Source organism: Rhinatrema bivittatum, chromosome 7 (genome assembly GCF_901001135.1).
Source record: "Rhinatrema bivittatum chromosome 7, aRhiBiv1.1, whole genome shotgun sequence".
NCBI lineage: Eukaryota > Metazoa > Chordata > Amphibia > Gymnophiona > Rhinatrematidae > Rhinatrema > Rhinatrema bivittatum.
Window position 1 is genome coordinate 180,242,459 of NC_042621.1, and position 21,117 is coordinate 180,263,575.

At 40.8% G+C, this 21,117-nt stretch overlaps 1 protein-coding gene across 2 annotated transcripts in view; it reads left to right on the plus strand.

The window, feature by feature from the left end:
• The window catches only part of CHUK (component of inhibitor of nuclear factor kappa B kinase complex), a 154,233-nt gene that overhangs the window by 42,083 nt on the left and 91,033 nt on the right, over positions 1 to 21,117 (plus strand). For both annotated transcript variants that reach the window (XM_029609573.1, XM_029609572.1), the window contains exons 5-8: positions 8,121 to 8,209; positions 9,342 to 9,431; positions 14,698 to 14,822; positions 17,645 to 17,752. In XM_029609573.1, coding sequence (XP_029465433.1) covers positions 8,121 to 8,209; positions 9,342 to 9,431; positions 14,698 to 14,822; positions 17,645 to 17,752 — 412 coding nt within the window. The remainder of the gene's footprint in view (positions 1 to 8,120; positions 8,210 to 9,341; positions 9,432 to 14,697; positions 14,823 to 17,644; positions 17,753 to 21,117) is intronic.

Below are 21,117 nucleotides of genomic sequence, written 5' to 3' on the forward strand. Positions count from 1 at the left end.
AGCAGGGGATGGTGGCTCAGTGAGTACGCCTCAGGTACCTCCTGGTATAGATACTTCTATGTTTTTGTGGGTAGAATTTTTTTCCAGGGATTGCAATCTCTTCTTCAGGCGCCGTCCTCCGCCCTGTCCAATACTTCCAGGGCAGAGTCATAAGTAGGAACCTTGCTTGGGCCTGCTGTTAAGTACAGGAGTACTCCTAGTGCAGCTGCGGGACTGCCCAATAGAGATCCAGATGGCACATGATGACGCCGATCCAGACTCTTTGGAGAATGGTGAAATTCCTCTTGGACTAGAAACAGATAGGTCTATGTTATGGTTCTTACATAGAGAGGGACTGACAGCTCTTATTTCCCAGACCTTGAAAGTGTTCAGGGTTCCTGGGACAGAATCCGTGTCTGAGCCAAATAGAAATCCCATTTAGGTTTCCTTGCGTGTAAAGCCTCTTGTTTTTTTTCCCTGTGATGGAGGCCATTCAAGAATTGATTGATCTTGAGTGGGGTGCCCCAGAGGCTAGTTTCAAATGGAGTTGGGTTTTGGAAGGCCTGTATGCTCGGGATCCAGTAGTAAGAAAGTGTTTACATTTTCTGAAAGTAGGTGCACTTGTATGTGCAGTCTCCAAACAGACCACTATTCCTGTGGAAGAAGGCATGGCCTTGAAGGATGGTCATGATAGAAGGGTTGAGACTATCCTTAAGCAAGCATTTGAAGCAGTGTCAATGACCTTGCAAATCGTTTCTTGTTGTTCCTTGGTGGCTCGCTCTTGTTTGCTTCTCTCCCAGGAGGTCAGTGACTCTGGAGTGAACTCCAGGGCAGTTATAGAACCAGCTGCTGCCGTCTGGGCAGATATGGACTGTGATTTGTACCGCACTTCGGCCAGAGGGGTGACTTTGATAGTAGTAGCCAGGTGTCAGTTATGCTTGAGAAATTGGTCAGCCAATGTGACTTCCAAGGCTAGTCTTACCAAATTGTCCTTTAAAGACTCGCTCTTATTTGGAAACGAGTTGGAGAAACTGGCCAGTAAATGGAGCGAATCACTGGTTCCTCGTTTGCCAGAGGAACCAGTGATTTGCCATGCTCCTTCAACTTGAGAGGTCATGCTAAAGAATACAAGCATTTTTGACCCTATAGAGGAGTGACCTTTCAAAGGACTCGAACCTTTGCAAGGTCTCAGTCCTTTCATCCCAGACAACTCAGAAGGAGCGCAGGATCGGGCAGTGGAACCTCCTGTTCCTCCCAATGAAGGTTTGCCAACCCACCCCCAGGAACAGGAGATAGGGATGCCTCTCTCTCTTTTATCAGAGGTGGGTCCTGGAGGTGATACAAAAAAAGATATGTGATGGAGTTTTGCAGTGTTCGTCGGGATGTGTTCATGGGGGCTCCCTTTCACTCCCCGCAGAAGAAGCAGGCAGTGGAGGGTACATTGGCGAGGTTCCTCAGTCTGAGGGCTGTTGTTCCAGTGCCCACATCTCAATCCATTTATTTCATTGTGCCCAAGAAGGAGAGCTCCTTTCATCCCATCCTGGATCTCAAAGGTATCAACCATCTATGAGAGAAGCATTTTTGCATGGAAATATTATGCTCACGGATAATGGTCATTGGAATTTCTGACCTCTCTGGATCTGACTGAGGTGATTCTTCACATTCCCATCTGACCAGAACATCAACTCTTTCTGTGTTTCGCAGTTCTGGGTCGCAATTTTCAGTTTCGGGTGCTGCTCTTTGGTTTGGCCACCGCTCCTAGGACCTTCTCCAAGATAATGGTAGTAGTTGCAGTAGAGTTGAGAGAGGATGGGATCCTAGTACACCCGTATTTGGATGACTGGCTGATTCGAGACACATCACTGGAAGAGAGCCACCTGGTGACTCGCAAGGTGGTGATTTCCCTGTTGCAGGAATTCAGCTGGGTGACAACCTGGCCAAGAGCAGCCTTCAGCCTGCTCAGTCATTGGACTACCTCAGGGTTCGATGCGACATGAAGCAGGGCAAAGTTTTCCTGCCAGAAGCTCAATTCAGAATTTGCTGGCACAGCTCCTCCTGTTAATGAACACTTTGCACCTGACCATATGGTCCTATCTGCAAATACTTGGTTTAATGGCAGCAACTCTGGAAGTGGTACTGTGGGCAAGGGTGCATGTTCAGTGCTCTCTGCTGTCTGGGTGGAACACGCAGTCTCAGGATTATTCAATTGGGCTCCACCTGCCGGTGGAGGTCCCCTCCCAAATGCCGTGATGGCTGCAGACAGATCATCTAAGGAAGGGAGTTTCCCTAGCACCACCAGACTGGCAAATACTGACAAGATGCGAGCCTCCTTGGTTGGGGAGCTCACTGGCAGGAGCTGACGGCGCAAGGGCGCTGGAATGCAGAAGAGTCTCTCTGGAACATCAGTTGACTGGAAGCCAGGGCAGTCCGGTTGGCATCCCAGCCACCCAGTTTCCTCTATGGACCCTTCCCTTATGATGTTTATATTCTATATACGTATACAATATTCTCTCATTGCTAAGCTGCATTGATCCAAATTCATCACTTCTGTACTATATAATTCATTAATTCTGTACCATGTAATTTCGCTTTAGTTATTTTGTAATTAATATATATAGTTCTGCATATATCCCTTGTTCTAGGTTTTGTATATTTTATTTTCACGTTCTCTGTCAAGCACTACCCAAGCATAGTTTCACATTTAATGTAAACCGATGTGATATCCCCAATGAACGTCGGTATATAAAACCGTCAAATAAATAAATATTTGCAGTTCAGCGACAGGCTGCACGGTCGATCAGTCCGGATAATCTCTGACAGTGCAGCGACTGGCTTACATCAGTGTGCAGGGAGGAACCAAGAGCCAATATGTGTCACAGGAAATAGATCAAATTATGGAATGGGCAGGAGTGTATCTCCAGATGATCTCAACCTTGCACATAGCAGGAAAAGACAATGTAAGAGCAGACTTTCTCAGCTGGAAGAGTCTGGACCCAGGAGAATGGACATTGTCTGATGAGGTGTTTCAGCTGATTCTGGATCTCTGGGGTCTCCCATTCCTAGACCTGCTGGCGACTTCTTGCAGTGTGAAAGTTCCGTGATTCTTCAGTCGCAGGAGAGATCCAAAGTCATTGGAGATCGATGCCTTGGTGCAGGAGTGACTGGAAGACAAGTTGCTGTACGCCTTTCCTCTATTGCCCATGATGGGCAGTGTAGTCCGAAGGATTGAGTGCACAGAGGAATGGTGCTCTTGCATGCTCCAGATTGGCCAAAGGAGACCGTGGTATGCGCCTTTGTGGTGACTTCTGGTGGAATCGCCCCTTCGACTTCCAGCCTGGCATAAAGGGATCTTTTGCGGCAAGGTTCTGTTCCTTATGAAGATCTGACACTATTTTGTCTTACAGCATGGCCCTTGAAAGGATTCGCTTGATGAAGTGTGGATACTCAGCGGCAGTGGTTTCCACTTTGCTAAGAGCTGGAAAATTCTCCACTTCCTTGTCCTATGAGCGAGTTTGGCGAGTGTTTGAGGCCTGGTATGTGAAGATCGAAGTACTCTTCGTTGTTCAGCCAAGATCCCGCTTATTTTGAATGTTTTGTAGAAGGCTTGAATAAAAGCTTGGCCCTTAGTTCCTTAAAGGTACAAGTAGCAGCTCTCGCCTGTTTCAGGGGTCAAGTGAATGGTGGTTCCTTGTTGGCTCATCCTGATGTGGCCCATTCTTGAAAGCAGTGAAACATCTTCATCCCCCTTTGCGGTTTCTGGTACCCTTATGGAGTCTTAATTTGGTGTTGGAATTTTTAGCGGGCCCTTTGTTTAGGTTGATGTGTAACCTGTCCTTGCGGTTACTAACCTTGAAAATAGTTTTTCTTCTGGCAATTTGTTCTGCTCGTAGAGTTTCTGAGCTTCAGGTCTCGTCTTGCCGGGAGCCATTCCTCCGGTTTACTCCGGGGCAGTACAGCTGCCTACAGTTCCTTTGTTTTTACCAAAGTGGTAACTGACTTTGTCTTGAATCAGTCCATCTCCCTGCTATCTCTGAACAGAGAGAGAGATTTAGAGCGTATCGTCTGTTGCGATCCTTTGAAGTCAAGAGACATATTGTCTGGTATCTGGAGGTTACTAAGCCTTTATGGAAAATGGATCGCTTGTTTGTCCTTCATGGCGATTCTAGGCAAAAGGATAACTGGCCTCGTGGGCTACAGTAGCTCGCTGGATTAAGGAGGTAATCATGGCTGCATACGTTGATGCTGGGAAGCCCTTATCAAATCAGGTCAGGGCTCATTCCACTAGGGCTCAGGCAGTGTCACGGGCAGAAGTGAAATTGTTGTCTCCTGTCGACATTTAGCAAGCTGCAACATGGTCCTCTTTACACACCTTTTCCAGGTATTATCATCTGGATGTGCAAGCCTGGGAGAATGCAGCTTTTGCATGTGCAACTTTGAATGGACTGCAGGCAGCCTCCCACCCTATTTGGGAGTAGCTTGGGTACATCTCACTTGTTCTGGATTCATCTGACTGGATGCTAAGAAAGGGGAAATTACTACTTACCTGATAATTTCCTTTTCTTTAGGACAGTCAGATGAATCCAGCTTCCCTCCCTTGGCCTCCGAATAATTGTATTGTGGTCCTCCTGTGTGGCCATGTGTTACTGGGATTAATGGTAAGTGTTACTGCAGTCCCTAGACTAGCGTTACTATATTCTTGTCTGAGCTCAGTGTTGCCTGTTGGCTGAGTATTGAAATGGTTATCTGTTAGTCTGTTCACAGTTACTTTTGAAGAGAATACTGGCAGGCTGATATATATATATTGTGTGTGTGTGTGATACGGTTTTTATATACCGCTGTTTGGTTGGAATACCATCACCTTGGTTTACAAAGAATACAATTTAAAAATTCATTCTACATTCATCAATAAAATCATATCTCAAACAATAAAAAATTACAAAAATTAACTACTCATTAACTTATATCAACTCAAACATTTATAGATAGAATCTCTGCATTGTCGCTTTTCAGAATATATCTCTTAGCTTGGACTGGTATTAAACGCCTGGTTGAATAACCATGTTTTCAAAGCTTTTCTGAAAGTTTTTAAACTGGACTCGTCTTAATTGTTCTGGCATGGAATTCCAGAGCTTAGGCCCAGCCAATGATAGGGCTCGATCTCTAACAGATGTTAATTTGGCTGAGGTTAGAGATGGAATAGATAAGAGCCCCTTATTAGCTGACCTAAGATTACAAATTGGTGTGTGGATTCTTATAGAAGCAGTTAACCATTCGACTTGTTTTCCGTACACAGTTTTATGTAATATGCATAATGTTTTATACTGTATTCGTTGTTCGATGTCAGTTTGCTCTGTTTTCATCTGCTGATAAACGTGCATAACACACTTGTTCTGGATTCATCTGACTGCCATAAAGAAAAGGAAATTATCAGGTAAGTAGAAATTTCTCATTATTCATTCAGGGATGAAATCCACATACAAAATGGCATTCTATACAAAGGGTAATGTGAAATTTAATCTTATTTGATAATTTCCTTTCCTTGAGTCCTACTAGATGAGTTATCATTCATGGGAATTTCCCCATCCACAGCTTCCAGAAACAGAGGACACACCTTTTTCCCTTGACATTAATGTCCAGTTACAAGTGGAGTGTAATCTTAAGCAATTGCAGTTAACCTTCTGACAGAGCAAGAAAGGAACAACTACCATATATATATCTGAGATAAGATAGAAGAAAAAAAATTAAGAATGCACCAAAGAGTGAAGGAATAATATCCCCTGATTCGCTCTTCGTGTGTTTCTGTATTCATTTGATTAAAAAAAAATATGTATATAGTTTTTTTCTGTTATTCTTTCACTTTTTTTTTTTTTTTGAAAGGGAAGGAATAGAGTCTGGAACTTTAATCTCCCTCGAGGGGGTAGGCAAAGAATGGAAAAGTGGAGGAGATAACGCATAGCTTCTGCATTGTGCTAGGATCTGGCAGCACTGTATTCCTGGGTGGGTCTTGAATTGGTCTAGCAGGACTCAAGGAAAGGAAATCATCAGGTAAGACAAAATTTCCCCTTACCCTCCTACTAAACCAGTCTTTACTAATGGGAAGTATCGAAGCTGCTACTCCTTCAGCCGGGAGGAAGAGAATGCTGCCTTAGGGGTATTAAGGATAGCAAGGAAATATTACTTGACACCAATTTATGATCTTTTCATGTTGGACATTTATGAGCTATACTAAAAAATGACCTTGATCTGTTAGCAAAGTATTTAGTTGTAGAAAGGGTGAAACTCCTTAGTATTTAAAGCCTTGGTTACAAAAGATTACTGAGGCCTACTTATAATAAAGTTTAGTTAAATTATGAAAGCAAAGGTGAATGTGTCCTGAAGGAAAACAATAAAGATAGTTAGTGTTGTATGATGGCAGGACCTTTGTTGGCTAAAAGGAGGCATAGCAGTCAAGGTTGAAAGACTAAAAATAAATTTGCCCAGCATGCACAGGTTGCATTGTAAAATGAAAGAAATTGTGTTCTGTGCTATAAGTAGTCAAGCTAGTAGCAAAATGGATAAGAATTATTCACACTCGGGAATGAAGTGAAGAACAAAGTAAAATGGGAAGCAACAGTTATCTGAAATATCTAAAGTGGCTGACACAGAAATTAAACGGTGGACCATTATTTTTTAACAAGGAAAAAAAAAAAAAAGCACAGAATATCTGAAGACCCGAAGAAGGGTCTGGATGTATTCCTAGGAAAGAAAAACATAAACCGATATTAGATTGTGTAGGAGCCAGTTTGTTCCATTATTATATAGTATATCTACAGAGAGGGCTTAGATGAGCTGTGGTTTGTGTCTGTTGGGTGCTATTAATAACTCTGAAACCACTGTCAGAAACAAGATGCTGGGCTAGATGGACTGTTGGCCTGACCCAGTTTGGCTGTTCTTATTGCTGGAGGGCTTGCTGACTGGTAATATAGTTGCTCTCATGTAGTAGAGCTTTAGGTTTGTCTTACAATTAGAACTTTGGAAGACGTTTCATCTTTCAGATATAAAGTAACACTTAAAAATGACTTATTTGATCTGTTTCTGGCTTATTTCTGATATCTTTTAAAATGGCTATATGCAGGGATTGAAAAATTCCTCCAGGACTTGCTTGCCAAGGTCAAAATATACCCAACTTTTACTCGCACTGCAGTCTTCCTTCTCCAATATTTGGGTTTTGGGGGAGGGGACAGTGGGTGTATTTAGTGAGTGCATTTCTCCTTGATGATCTCTCTCTCGCCTCGCCTCACCTCGATACTGTCTTTAATCTCTCTCCCCCCTCCTCCAGTCCTCCCTTTACTTTATCACTCTCCCCACCCTGAGCCATTTCAATCCTCTTATATTCCCCCCCCACCTGCTATCCTGCCATAGCAGCACTCTCTGACCTCTGGATTAAGACTCCAACCTTCTCCTGTTGGTGTCCTGATTAGGTTGAACATATGGCATTCTGCACTGCCCCGACCTATGCCAAAGACCATGCTGTCTTCTTGGCGCAGGCAAGTGGGCAGTGGAGTTTTTAAACCCTGGTTATGCATGATGTATCTTATTGTATAAGAGTTATACTTTGGATCATAAATGGCAGTTGGGACTGTGCTGCTATTCTGTCACTGCTTTGCCTGTTAAGAATTTGCAAGTCTTCCCTATGGACCATTTTTAAACATATAAAAGATTTAGTAAAATATTTGCTTTTTTTTTTACTTTTAAAGTATTACTACTGATCCGGTGCTGTTGATGTCCATGTATCTCACTGAGGACTTGTGATGACAGCTTGCTTAGTAATCCATTACTCTTGCAGTGGAACAGTTCTGCAGTGTACTGAATGAAAAAAAAATGCGGTACAGAAATGAATGGCCCACTTAACTTAATGAGAGAGAACTTTACTGGGCAGCGTTTTGTCTTTAAAATCAGAGGAAATGGAAGTATAAATCAATGTAGTTTATAGGTTAGAAATTAATCAGGCAAATTGTAATAAAAGGTAAAATGGCCTTATCTCATTTTTGCTGAACAATGGGAAATGAAAGAAATACTTTTATTAGTATTTTCATTGATCTGAAATCTTCTGCAACGAAGTAAGAAATACAGCCTTTTTTTAATTTTATTTATTTTTAAAGGATCTGGCATCCAGTATTTGCATGAAAATAGAATTATCCATAGAGATCTCAAACCAGAAAATATTGTTCTTCAGGAATTCAGTGGAAGGGTGAGTCAAATCTTAATATTGAACAATTAAGTATGAACATTGAAACCTCTTCTCATGTCCTTGGCTTTGGTGCCCCTGTTTTATGAATGGAGGAGCTGAGGTGGTGAAGGATATAGCGATGGATTATCCTAACGCTGAAACAAGGAGAAGGAAATTAAGATGGAGAGGAGAGATTGGGAAACCAACAGGAGAAAATGTAACGATTGCTTTAATTGACAAGTCCTGCTTTAATTGGAACTCATGAGATAATTGACATTTTTATCAAATATTGCTGTATTTGAGAATGGGCAAGTAGATTTTTTTTTAATATGTTCTGGACATTTTCCATTTCTTAAAATCTATTTCTAGAGCGTACACAATTATGCTATACAACCAAGGACATCCGGAACTGAGGCAGAGTAGACTTTTATTTGTATCTTGCTGGTGTTTTTTTCCAACTTTTATCTGCTTAGCGTTCTAGTTACCGCAGAAGCATTTCGTTTGCCATGGCTCTTTGAAGCTTGGTAAAGATATGCACTGAAATGAGCTGGTAAGAGTCTGCTTTCCATCAGGAGCTGTGAGCACTGCTGTGCCAGTGCTGTCATCAGGCCCAAAGAGTAGGGGCTGTAGAATCACTGGACCTTTGACTGATCCTTCAAAATAATAATCAGTCAGACATTGATAAAATGGCAAACTTCTAGAACACTGAGTAGTAAAATACAATAAATTGAACTTGCAAATGAATACATTTTTGTAATCAGTGCAGATATGTTACTCAAATGTTGAATTTTGCCAGAGCTGTGTTATTGGAATGAATAATTGTTAGAGCTCCCAGGATTAATTTAGTTATTTATTTTGATTCCACCTCTTCATAAAAAAACCTATGCTCGAAGCAAATTACAGCACTTATAGAAATGTATCAAAAATGTGTATAACAAATATGATACATAAATCAAGACATTACAAAAAAACCCAAACATGTTATCAGTTAAAGGGACATAACCACATATAAAATAGATAATGCAACCAGGGTTAAACTCAGATCGTGCATATAACAGGTTCCTGATGTAGTTCATTTAGCATGTTTTGTTGTATTTGGTAATTGTTACTTCTAGCATGGTAATTAATACATATGAACCTTGTTCTTTTTCAGATCATTTATAAAATTATAGATTTAGGATATGCCAAAGACCTTGACCAGGGAAGTCTGTGTACCTCATTTGTGGGAACATTACAGTACTTGGTAAGGATATAGTTGTTACTGATGTTGCCTGTCTCTTTCATTGTACACTAAGTCTTCAGACTTAAGACATAATTGGTTCCTGAAAACTGTCTTAAGTTGAAATGTAACTCGAAACTGATTGTCCTCTAAGAATGCTGTTAAAAATGGAGAATTGGTTCAAAATGACTTGGAGTTTAGTAATATATAGTATTGTAAAAACCAAACAATTTGAAGTATTACAGGTTGTTGTTTTTTTTTTGTCTAAAGAGGAAAGTGCCAATACATACGTATGGGACATTGCACTGGTGCTGTTTTGAATGAGGAAGTCTCTGGTACTTTTCATACTGAGATCACCTCACCCCAATTCTCACGGCAGGTGCATAGTTTGTGTGGCTTCAGTCCTCCAGCCTTAGTAGCAGGGCAAGTCCCACTTGAATCAGCTCTTAAAAATGCAACAGTTAGAAGGCCTGGAGGCATTAAAATTGTCAGTTCATGATCTTCTGTGCTTGTAAAGGGGGTAACAAGAATGGGGAAACACCATTGTCCTTGGGCAAGACCTGTAAAAAGCTTGAGGCTATCAAAGTCTTTGTTTACTTTTGGCAGGTTATTTATCCCCCCTCCTCAGCTCCTTAAAAATTCAGAAATGCCTGGGCTGGGTGGAAGTCTGGAAACTTATTTACATACAGGCCGATACAGTAAGGACGCATTAGAGTGCGGCAGTGGCGGGCGCACCCTCGTTTGCCGCACACACAGTTCGGATTACATACTGCTCGATACAGTATTTAAATTAGACGCAAATGCTAGCCGTGTCCATGAAGCGGTAGGCCTAAGCAATCCATTTTACTGTATAGAGCGCTATACAGCGCCTATACAGTATCCTGGGTGCGCTGGTACCTGTCATTTCAAATGTCATTTGAAATGACAGGTACCAGGAAGTGGATTGTTCTCCTACGCTCGGGCATCAGGGATTGCCAGTCCTCTCTCCCCCCCCCCCTCCCGAAGCAAGGCGCACGGTGAAAATCGACTCGACATGTTATTAAAGCAAATGTGAATAAAGTGCAACTAAAGTAAACTTACTGCATGTGAATGACAAACAGTCCTCTCTCCCCTCCTTCCGAGGCGTGCACCGCGCCTCCCCTGCCTCCTGGGGGCAGCCGGCAGCAAAAGCCGCTTCCAGCAGCCCCCGCCGGCGAAGGTGGATGAACGCATGCCTGTATGTGCAATTTGGGCGCTCAAGGCAGCGAAAGTGCGTGACGTCTCGGCGTTCGGTCATGCACTTTCGCTGCCTTGAGCGCCCAAATTGAACGTACAGGCGGGCGCTCAAGGCAGTGAAGGCGCATGAGCGCATGCCATGCGTGACATCACGGCGTTCGGTCATGCACTTTCGCTGCCTTGAGCGCCCAAATTGAACGTACAGGCGGGCGCTCAAGGCAGTGAAGGCGCATGAGCGCATGCCATGCGTGACATCACGGCGTTCGGTCATGCACTTTCGCTGCCTTGAGCGCCCAAATTGAACGTACAGGCGGGCGCTCAAGGCAGTGAAGGCGCATGAGCGCATGCCATGCGTGACATCACGGCGTTCGGTCATGCACTTTCGCTGCCTTGAGCGCCCAAATTGCACATACAGGCATGCGTTCATCCACCTTCGCCGGCGGGGGCTGCTGGAAGCGGCTTTTGCTGCCGGCTGCCCCCAGGAGGCAGGGGAGTCGCGGTGCGCGCCTCGGGAGGAGGGGAGAGAGGACTGTTTGTCATTCACATGCAGTAAGTTTACTTTTGTTGCACTTTATTCACATTTGCTTTAATAACATGTCGAGTCTATTTTGACCTGAGCCTGCCTATTGCTGTCTCTCTCTGCCGGGGCTTGCCTGACGCTCCACACTAACGCAGGGGTAAGGGTAGGCGGTAAATTAGGTTAAACACGCGGCAAAACTGCAGGTTAAAAAGGCGATAATTGGGGCGCACATTATTGTATGGGAGGAAATAGCTAATCCGATCGTTTACATACCATATACATGCCGCGGGCGGAAAGGGTTTCCTGTTGATTTAAAGAAGCGGTAAGGATGGGTTAAAAGGGATAGTGAATCGCGGGTTGGACTAACGCGGCCAAATTGTGAGTAGAAAGCGGGTTAGAAGCAGGGTAACCGCGGCTGCACTTTACTGTATCGGCCTGATAATTTGCTCTTCTGTAGCCTGAGAGGTTTACTTATATAAAGTGGCTGCTTTGATCAGAGAGAGTAAGAAACTGCAGAGATGGCAGGGAGAGACAGGCGATCCAAAATGTTACCAGAAATTAAATGGGTTTTGTAGCCACTGGCGCAAAGACCCACATAAGTTGGAGTAAAGAACTGGGGCAGATTGTGTGGCTGGCCATAGTGCCTATCCATGTTAACCTTCTGAAAACATTCTGGTATCTTAAAAGTTGAAACAGGAGTTTTTTTAAGTTGAATAATTGGTGTCAGTTTAGAAATTTAACTCTGAATCATTGTAACGCCAAATGCCTTATGTTGAGGATTTCCTGTATAATGCTTTTATGCGAGAAACTTGGACTTTATCAAATGATAACATATGCATAGATGTTGCTGAAGTGCATATGGCAATTGCATGCAGTTTCTAACTTTAGAAGATACTGACAAGAGAGGGCCTCTGTATGCAGTATTATAAAACAGGTTATTTTGGATTTAGATTTTAGATTTAATAATTCGCTTTTCCAGAATGGAGCTCAAGGCAAGTTACTATAAAGGGCAAATTTAAAATAATTTATTTAAGGCTCTGCATTCTTCCTAATGCAGGGGCTTGTTACTGTTGTGAGAAATTGCCTCTCAGTGCTGCTTGGCTAATACTAATTCCTAAGTATTTTCCTTCCCACCAAAGTAGAGGCACAAGGAGCCTTAAGAAAATGAAATACTTGTTTGTTTACAGTTGGAAGGGCTTGAGAGAGCTGAGGGCATAGAAAGGCGTTATGCTGGGTAGAAAAACTTCAAAATCCTAAAAATGCTGTTAAGTGGGCCAGGATGAGCTGCTGCAGGTCTAAGGTTGGCCCCCTTCTGCCAGGCCACAGAGGAGAGAGAAGAAACTGGAGGCTAAAAAAGAACAAAGAAAAGCAAACATTTAAACAAAATTAGGTAACAAATAAATAATACCCCCAAATAAAACAAAAAAAAAAGCTACATTTTGGCTGATGTCTGAATTTTCTGAATATTTTTTATGTTAAATTTACCTTTATTCATTTTCGATATAATCAAGAACACTTTATATTGACACTCACATCATTATAATAAGGAAAATAAAAAGAACATATAAGAAACAAATTTATTGAGATCTCAATTTGAGGGAGACCCAGAGGGAATAAAGAAAAATAAAAAGAAATACAAGGTGAAATTATAACAGTTGCCAGTATCACATAACCTATCAACTAATGAAACGAAACCGAGGGCGGAACCCTATTCTGCAAAAAGACTTCCAGTTGTACAGGGTCCTAGAGCATATATCTGTTACTCCCTAATTTAACAAGCATTTGCAAGGAAACTTTAGCATAAAGTTGTCACCTAATGTAACTACCTTCTGCCTAATAAAAGAAAAGATTTCTTCCTTAATTCGTAGCCCTAGCTACATCAGGGAAAATGACTATCTTTTGGCCCATAAATATTTTCTCTTTACTACGGAAAAACATTTTGATAGTACGCTCCTTGTCTTGGTTGTAAGTCAAATATCACCAATAAAGTAGCACAGGAAGTAGCTTAAACCTTAGAATCTTGTAAATAACAAGTCGAGCCTTATCTACAGTATCAGATACCAAAACCTTTGTTGATATATTAACTTTGGATTTCTGCTGCTCATAAGTAGGAAGGTAAAAAAAAAACCCTTAGATATAGAAGGAATAGACTTGGCAGATAATTGTAATACTTCATTGTAGATGTTTTTAAGCATCTCAGGTGGTGCTATCAGAAGATTAAAGAAAATTAAATTAAGCCGTCTGGAATAGTTTTCAGAGTTTTCCATCCTTGGATGTAAAACTTCTTTATCCTTTATTAAAGCAACATCGCAGTTCTATAACCCTTTAATATAGTCCTCCAAACTAGATATGTTCTCATCATAAACATTAGACAATTGAGAATGAGTGGCTATTTGGGTTGACAGATCATAGTTGGTAATGCATGATCAACCTTAAAAGTTAGAATTCTCCAACCCCACAATATCCATCCATAAAGTCTCTAAAGTTATTAAAGATGTTTTCTTGGGGAGTAGAAGTAGTAGAGGATCTTAAGGAATCATCTGGAACAACCATTCTTGAAGTATTCAGAACTTGAGATGTTTTCGTCTGCACAAGAATCCTTCCATTAACCAGTGGAGAGCTCTGGACACTTTGGACCAACTGCCCTTCCTCCGAGGAACTTGTTGGTGTCTCTAAACCCAATTGTGGTGGAGTACGGGCTTCAGGGCTCAGGGAGATGATTGCTACAAGGAGTGGCAACATTGAATCCCCCTAACTTGGGAGTCCCTGAATTACCTTGAATATTTAAAGTCAGAAAGGTCTCAGTAGACTAGTAGAGGGCTGAAAAGAGGGATGAGTTGTACCAGAACTGGGTGAGAAGACCCAGAGATTTGCTTTCCGCTCCTTGCCCATTTCTGTGAATACAGAGGAAAAAACAAGTACTTATGGAGCAATACGAAGGACATCAACAAAATCTCTTACTAGGGGCGCATCCTTTCGTGCATGCCCCCAGCTATGCACTGCAGCGCTCTTCTTTAAAAAGTATCCAGGCGCTTTTCGATGATGACCAATGCTTGGCCAGGAAACAGAGTGCTAGATGGATCTCACTGCATCTGTCACAAAAGTAGAGCCTGATGATGACGCTCTCCTCCCTCTTTGATCTCCCCCTTCTAAATATTTTTTTTAGTCCTGGCTATGCTCATCTTATTGGAACCAAATCTGTAACTGGATCTGTACTATATGCAGCTATGATTTGAATTGCTTTTTTAACCGGGAGTTGTAATATTAATGAAAAATTTTAATTCAAAACATTTTCAATTGCACTTTCTTGCCACTGCATGGATTTGTCTGTATTTTTCTTCAAAGGGGACCCACACAGAGGAGAGTGCTACCCTAAAGGTAACATTTGCTTGCTTCATTCAGTGCTGTGGAGTAGTCTATTGCAAGGGATATTGTCTCCAGGAAATCAGGTGATCCAATTAGCTGAGCATTGTTTTATTTCTGCTACAACCACTGGAATAATGAACTGTGAAATTTTTCTCAAATTTTAAAAGAAGGATTTTTGTTTCTTTCTAGGCACCAGAATTATTTGAGAGTAAGGCCTACACTGTTACAGTAGATTACTGGAGTTTTGGAACAATGGTGTTTGAATGCATTGCAGGATTTCGACCCTTCTTACATAATCTGCAGCCATTTACATGGTATGAAATGGGTTGTAAGTGATGTAAAATGAAGTGTGCTAAGTTACATGGTATTGTATCTAACATTTGTTCTTGTGTGTTCTAAGGGAATAAATTAGTGATTTATTATTCTCCAGGAAATTGTTTTAAGGGGAGTTTGGTAATAGTACTTTCCTTTTTCTTGGCAGATACAGGATTCACTAAACTCCTGGTTAAGAGAACCAGAAGTTTTAATAACGAATAGTGATTACTAATTGCTTAAGCAGAAGTCCTTTCAATTTTGTAAGCAAAGTACAAAGCAACTTCTCAGCAAGCTGAGTGAGACTAAATATGAATTCTCAGTCAGGCCTGGCAGTGCTGCATATGTAGGTTTCATTGGTCTTGGGGAGTGGAAGCAAGGAAAAGCCACAGAGCAGCACTAGCGGTAGTTCCTCATTGAATTCTGCTCTGTTGTCTGATGCATATTTAGTGTTTGGCCCAGTAGTCTTCTTTTGCTTTGTGGGCTTTCAGCTCACTCAGACCCAGGCTCTTTACTGGGGCTGCAGTGCCATTTACAATTATTCAGGTCAGGATTTCTCCCTAGTTTCATTCAAGCCATTTATATGGTGTGTGTGTATAGGCAGCGGGCAGGCTTATTAAGATCTTGACTCATGAGATGGAATGAGCTAGCAGGTTGAAAATAGTAATGAACTTCAATAATGATTCTCTTATTTAAAAATCTTTACTTATGGACTGAACAATTGTTAGTACCTCTTTAAAATTTAGTACATATTTTCTAGACCTCGATGGATGAAAGACTCTGCTGTCCTTGCTAGGTTTTGAATCTGAGTGCTCTAGATTTACATAGGAAAAATAGGGATAATGATGCACATAAAGAGGAACAATTGTCAGAGTAAAAGTGATGCTAAACCATATCCTGAAGAGAAGGAGGAAAAATATTTTGAAGGATCCAAAGGCAGTAGCTCACTTATAAGGCATATGTTAATGCAGTATTAATACAGTAGAGCTCAGTTTATCCGAAGAACCATTAACCAAAAACTTGCATTATCTGAAAAAAGGAAAAATTCCAATCCTTGGTCCCTGATTTACTTCAGCTCATCAGGTACTGGGAAAAACTCCCATAATCCAGAATTTGCTTTATTTGAAAAAATCCATTATCTGAAATGACCTCGATTGTGATCATTCTGGATACACGGTGCTCCACTGTACCATATTAGATAGCTAGTACTGTAACTCTGGTTTACCACTGCCTTGAGTGTGTTTTTACTCATATAAAAAATAGGCTTATATATGGTATGAACACCTTCCTGTGATAAAGTATCTGTTCTTTATTTCTTTTTCTGCTACTGTACCTTTGCAGGCAGACTGGGAATGACCTCTGTAGGCAGATGTCAGGACCTAAGTTTTATAAGGAAACCCTTCATTATATCAGTTCAGTTAGTTATGCTTGTCTTCAGAAATGGCTATTATCAAAGGGCTACAAATGTATTCTGCCTTCTTGAGCTCCTGGTTTATCTCTGCTCCAGGACTGTTATAGAGCATGAACCAGGAACAAGAACTTGTAATACCCATTTGTCTTCCCACAAGATGTTCCTCAAAGCATGCTGTTCCACTCCTCTTAATCTGTTCACATCATTGCTATTACGATGGAGATATAGTCTTAAAGAAAATGTGATCTCTCGCAAACTATACCTAACAAATAACTTATCGTTAATCAAATCCAAATAAATGCTTGAAAACGTGAAGGAGGTGTTGTGCTCTGCTGTCACACTGCTACAAAGAGAACTTTTCAGCATTTCAGGATTTTAAGGAATTGTCAGACTAACTCCTCTTGCCCTTGGAATTTGGGCATTTTTCAGAAAAAGCCATTAACATCCAGTCAGATGAATTCAGAACAAGTGGGTTATGCACCTCTACCAGCAGATGGAGATGGAGCAAACCGACATCACAGTGTATATACCCCTACAATCACACATCTGTCTTTGGAGTAGAATTCTGCAGGCTGTTTCATTCATCTTGATTCTTCATGCAGGAAGTACCAGTTTTTTCTTATTCTACTAGCTATATTTCTGCACAGCTTTGGTATATCCTCTTCCATATGTTGCTTGCTAGTAATTGTTAGTTAAGTTCTGTTTTCACAATTACAGCTGATCTAACCACATCTCCCTGTACTTTAATTACTGTCTTTCTTTTTTCATGGCTGAGATAACCACAAAAACTGAACTGATATAATAAAGGCGATCACTTTAATAATTAGGTTCTTGTTTTCAAAAAAAGTCATTTCTCTTTTATAGACGTCAGTGTTGTAGAAAATCTTGAATAACAATAAGTAATTTTATTGAGGAGTGAAACTTATCTATTAGCATGCTGCTGTGGAAGTGGAATACAGACTTTGTCACTGACTGAAGCAAGTTACGAAAAGACACATTTATAGTGTTGTAAACATTAAATGTAAGAAGTATGAGCTTCATTTTATTATATGGTATTTAGTGTAAACGTGCTGCAGTACAAATGCTAACTAGCAAAATGCATCTTTCCAAGTTTGGGTTGAATAACTGAGTCAAAAAAGGGAGGCATGTTAGTAATAGTTTGTATATACTCAACATGTTGGTATTCTGGAAATTTTTTTTAACCTGTTTGCTGCTTCAAAAATTATTTCTCTGCATTGGAATGAGTCTCATTATGATAGCCTGGTTGGTTGGTTGCTTCATCAGTCTTCATTTTTAACTGTGTGGTATCACTTCTGTGGTTATTTAAACTGTGATTTTTTTTTTTCCTAACATCTGAAAAAAATGGAGGTGATAAGTTACCTTCTTTGAATATTGTTCTGGGACTTTTTATAGGCTTGAAAAAATTAAGAAGAAAGAGCCAAAGCATATTTTTGCTTTTGAAGAGATGACAGGAGATGTTCGTTTCAGTACCCATTTACCACAGCCAAATAACCTTTGTAGGTAAGTGTTTGAAAAAATATAACTTCAAAGGTTTATAATAAACTAATGGTCAGCCATTATCTCTTTTCCAGCATTAGCTATTATTGTGTATAGGGATCAGCAATTAGTGTGTGTTGTATGTGATTGGGTAGTCATTTTCTTGACTGTTTAAAATAAAATGTTATGAATAGAAAATGTATTAATCACCTACAAATGTTTAATGTATGATATGCTATTTTATAAGTTGCTTGGTCTTAAGTTATCTCTTGTACTGCAAGAGTATTCTCTCTCCCAAGTTTTGACTGTCCTCTCTAAAAGCACTTCACAAAAGACATAAACCCTTTTCCATGTTGAAAAGCAGAATTAATCTGTTTTGAGCTATCTACCAAATCCACTTAAGTAAATAAAAAGTGTGTGACTTCATCTTATGATGTTGATACAAAGCAGTTCTTACGCTGCAATGGAAGAGCCTAGAAGACTTTACCAGGCATGCATAGAACTTCCTTCATACCCAGTCTTTTTTTGACTGCAAACCTGACTGGACACAATTCAACATACCTTTCAAGTTTGCTGTGTTTTTCAGGTGAAATATTTTTTTGCTTTTATGTTTGGGCTTCCTTAGACTCCCTTGATAGCTTCCTTGCAGGTTTTTCCACTAGATAATTTCCTTTTTTTAGTCAACAACAGTTGCCATGCCCTGGAGATATTCAAATATTCTGGTGAGACTCTTGATTGCTCTATTTTTCATCAAAATTTGTTTGATTTTGCATCGTCAATTTTTCTTCTGAACTTGTCAGAGTAGCAAGCCGGTGGCTTGAAGTAGTGCTCCTCGTGCAATTGCAAGATGTCCAGAACGGACCATCATAAGGTTTGCCTTCTGTGTTTGAGATTAGAGTGTGATGTCCCTAGTTGTGGCATCTGTGCTAAAATTGTCAGCAAGGGCCATCAAGCAACAAAGATTTACATTTCTGGATAACTTTGACTTGACTCTAAAGATCAATACAACCTCATCAGCACTAAAGGCAGATGCTTCAAAGGACCTAAGAGTTGCATCATCCACTAGCAGGTCCATTGGTATTCAGCAGTTGATTTGTATCTTTGAAGCTAAAACCCAAAAAGAGGGTTTTAGCTTCACTTGATGTATGAGAAGTTCAGCCTTTTACAGTACACATTGTGCAGAAGCATTGGCAGAGAAGCATCATTTTCTACTGATACTAGGGGTTGAAAGGGAGAGTGAGACTGTCATCTTGTCAACTTGCAAATGGCTCTGTCCAGAGAAGCTTAGCCTCTCTCTAGGTGACTATGCCTCATGGTTTCTTTTTGTTATCCAGGAGGATGTCTTGTCATCCTGTGTCACCAGTGAGGCATCAGTAACTTTTGAGTAGGAGCTGGTCAGGAGGTCATCTCAAACATGCAGAGGTATTGGCATAGAATGTGGCACTGACAGAGCCACTACTCAAGACCCAGGCAGAGGCATCAAGCGATTCGGTGTCAACATTGAAGCCATGACACCATGACTTGGCTTTGGTGCTGTCTGTGCCAAGTTATAGCTGATCAGCTTTGGAGATGACTGCCTGTCCTGCAGCTTGTTGGCCTTTGACCCCAAGGCCACATCAATCTCCTGATGAACGTTCAAGTGTCATGCCCAGGAGGCCCCCAGATTTGGTAAAGTCTAGTTACCACATCAGTCTGATTAAGAACTTAAGAAATTGCCACTCTGGGTCAGACCAAGGGTCCATCAAGCCCAGCATCTTGTTTCCAAAAGCGGTCAATCCAGGCTACAAGTACCTGGCAAGTACCCAAACACTAAATAGATCCCATGCTACTGATGCTAGTAATAGCAGTGGCTATTCCCTAAGTCAACTTGATTAATAGCAGTTAAAGGACTTCTTCAAGAATTTATCCAAACCTTTTTTAAACCCAGCTACACTAACTGCACTAACATCCTCTGGCAATGAAGTCCAGGGCTTAATTGTGTGCTGAGTGAAAAAGAACTTTCTCTGATAAGTTTTAAATGTGCTACTTGCTAACTTCATGGAGTGCCCCCTAGTCCTTCTAGTATCCAAAAGAGTAAATAACCGATTCACATTTACCTATTCTAGACCTCATGTGATTTTATAGACCTCTATCATATCCCCCCTCAGCTGTCTCTTCTCCAAGCTGAACAGCCCTAACCTCTTTAGCCATTCCTCATAGGGGAGCTGTTCCATCCCCTTTATCATTTAGTTCTCCCTTCTCTCTACCTTCGCCAGTATAATTCTTTTTTGATATGTGGTGACCAGAATTGTATACAGTACTCAAGGTGTGCAGTCTCACCATGGCGCGATACAAAGGCATTATGACATTTTCTGTTTTATTAACCATTCCCTTCCTAATAATTTTTAACATTGTTTGCTTTTTTTGACTGCTGCAGAACACTGAGCCGACAATTTCAGTGTACTATTCACTATGACACCTAGATCTTTTTCCTGGGTGGTAGCTCCTAACATCATGTAACTACAGCATGGATTGTTTGTTTTTCCCTATATGCATCACCTTACACTTGTCCACATTAAATTTCATCTGCTATTTGGATGCCCAATCTTCCAGTCTGCAAGGTCCTCCTGCAATTTATCACAATCCACTTGTGATTTAACTATTTTTATTTATTTATTTAAAAACTCTTCTATACCGTCATTAATTCACCATCACAACGGTTTACAGAAAGGCACAATAAGGAAAAACTATAATTGGTATAGATTACAAATTATACATGTGCCAACATAAAATAACATATTTTAATAAGAGAAATTATGTTTAATAATTTTGTATACTCTGCAAATTTGAATACCTCACTTGTAATATTCCTTTCCAGATCATTTATAAATATATTGAAAAGCACCAGTCCAAGTACAAATCCTTGAGGCACTCTACTGAGAAAATTGACCATTTAAGAACATAAGAACATAAGAAATTGCCATGCTGGGTCAGACCAAGGGTCCATCAAGCCCAGCATCCTGTTTCCAACAGAGGCCAAAACCAGGCCACAAGAACCTGGCAATTACCCAAACACTAAGAAGAACCCATGCTACTGATGCAATTAATAGCAGTGGCTATTCCCTAAGTAAAATTGATTAATAGCCATTAATGGACTTCTCCTCCAAGAACTTATCCAAACCTTTTTTGAACCCAGCTACACTAATTGCACTAACCACATCCTCTGGCAACAAATTCCAGAGCTTTATTGTGCATTGAGTGAAAAAGAATTGTCTCCGATTAGTCTTAAATGTGCTACTTGCTAACTTCATGGAATGCCCCCTAGTCCTTCTATTATCCGAAAGTGAAAATAACCGAATCACATCTACTCGTTCAAGACCTCTCATGATCTTAAAGACCTCTATCATATC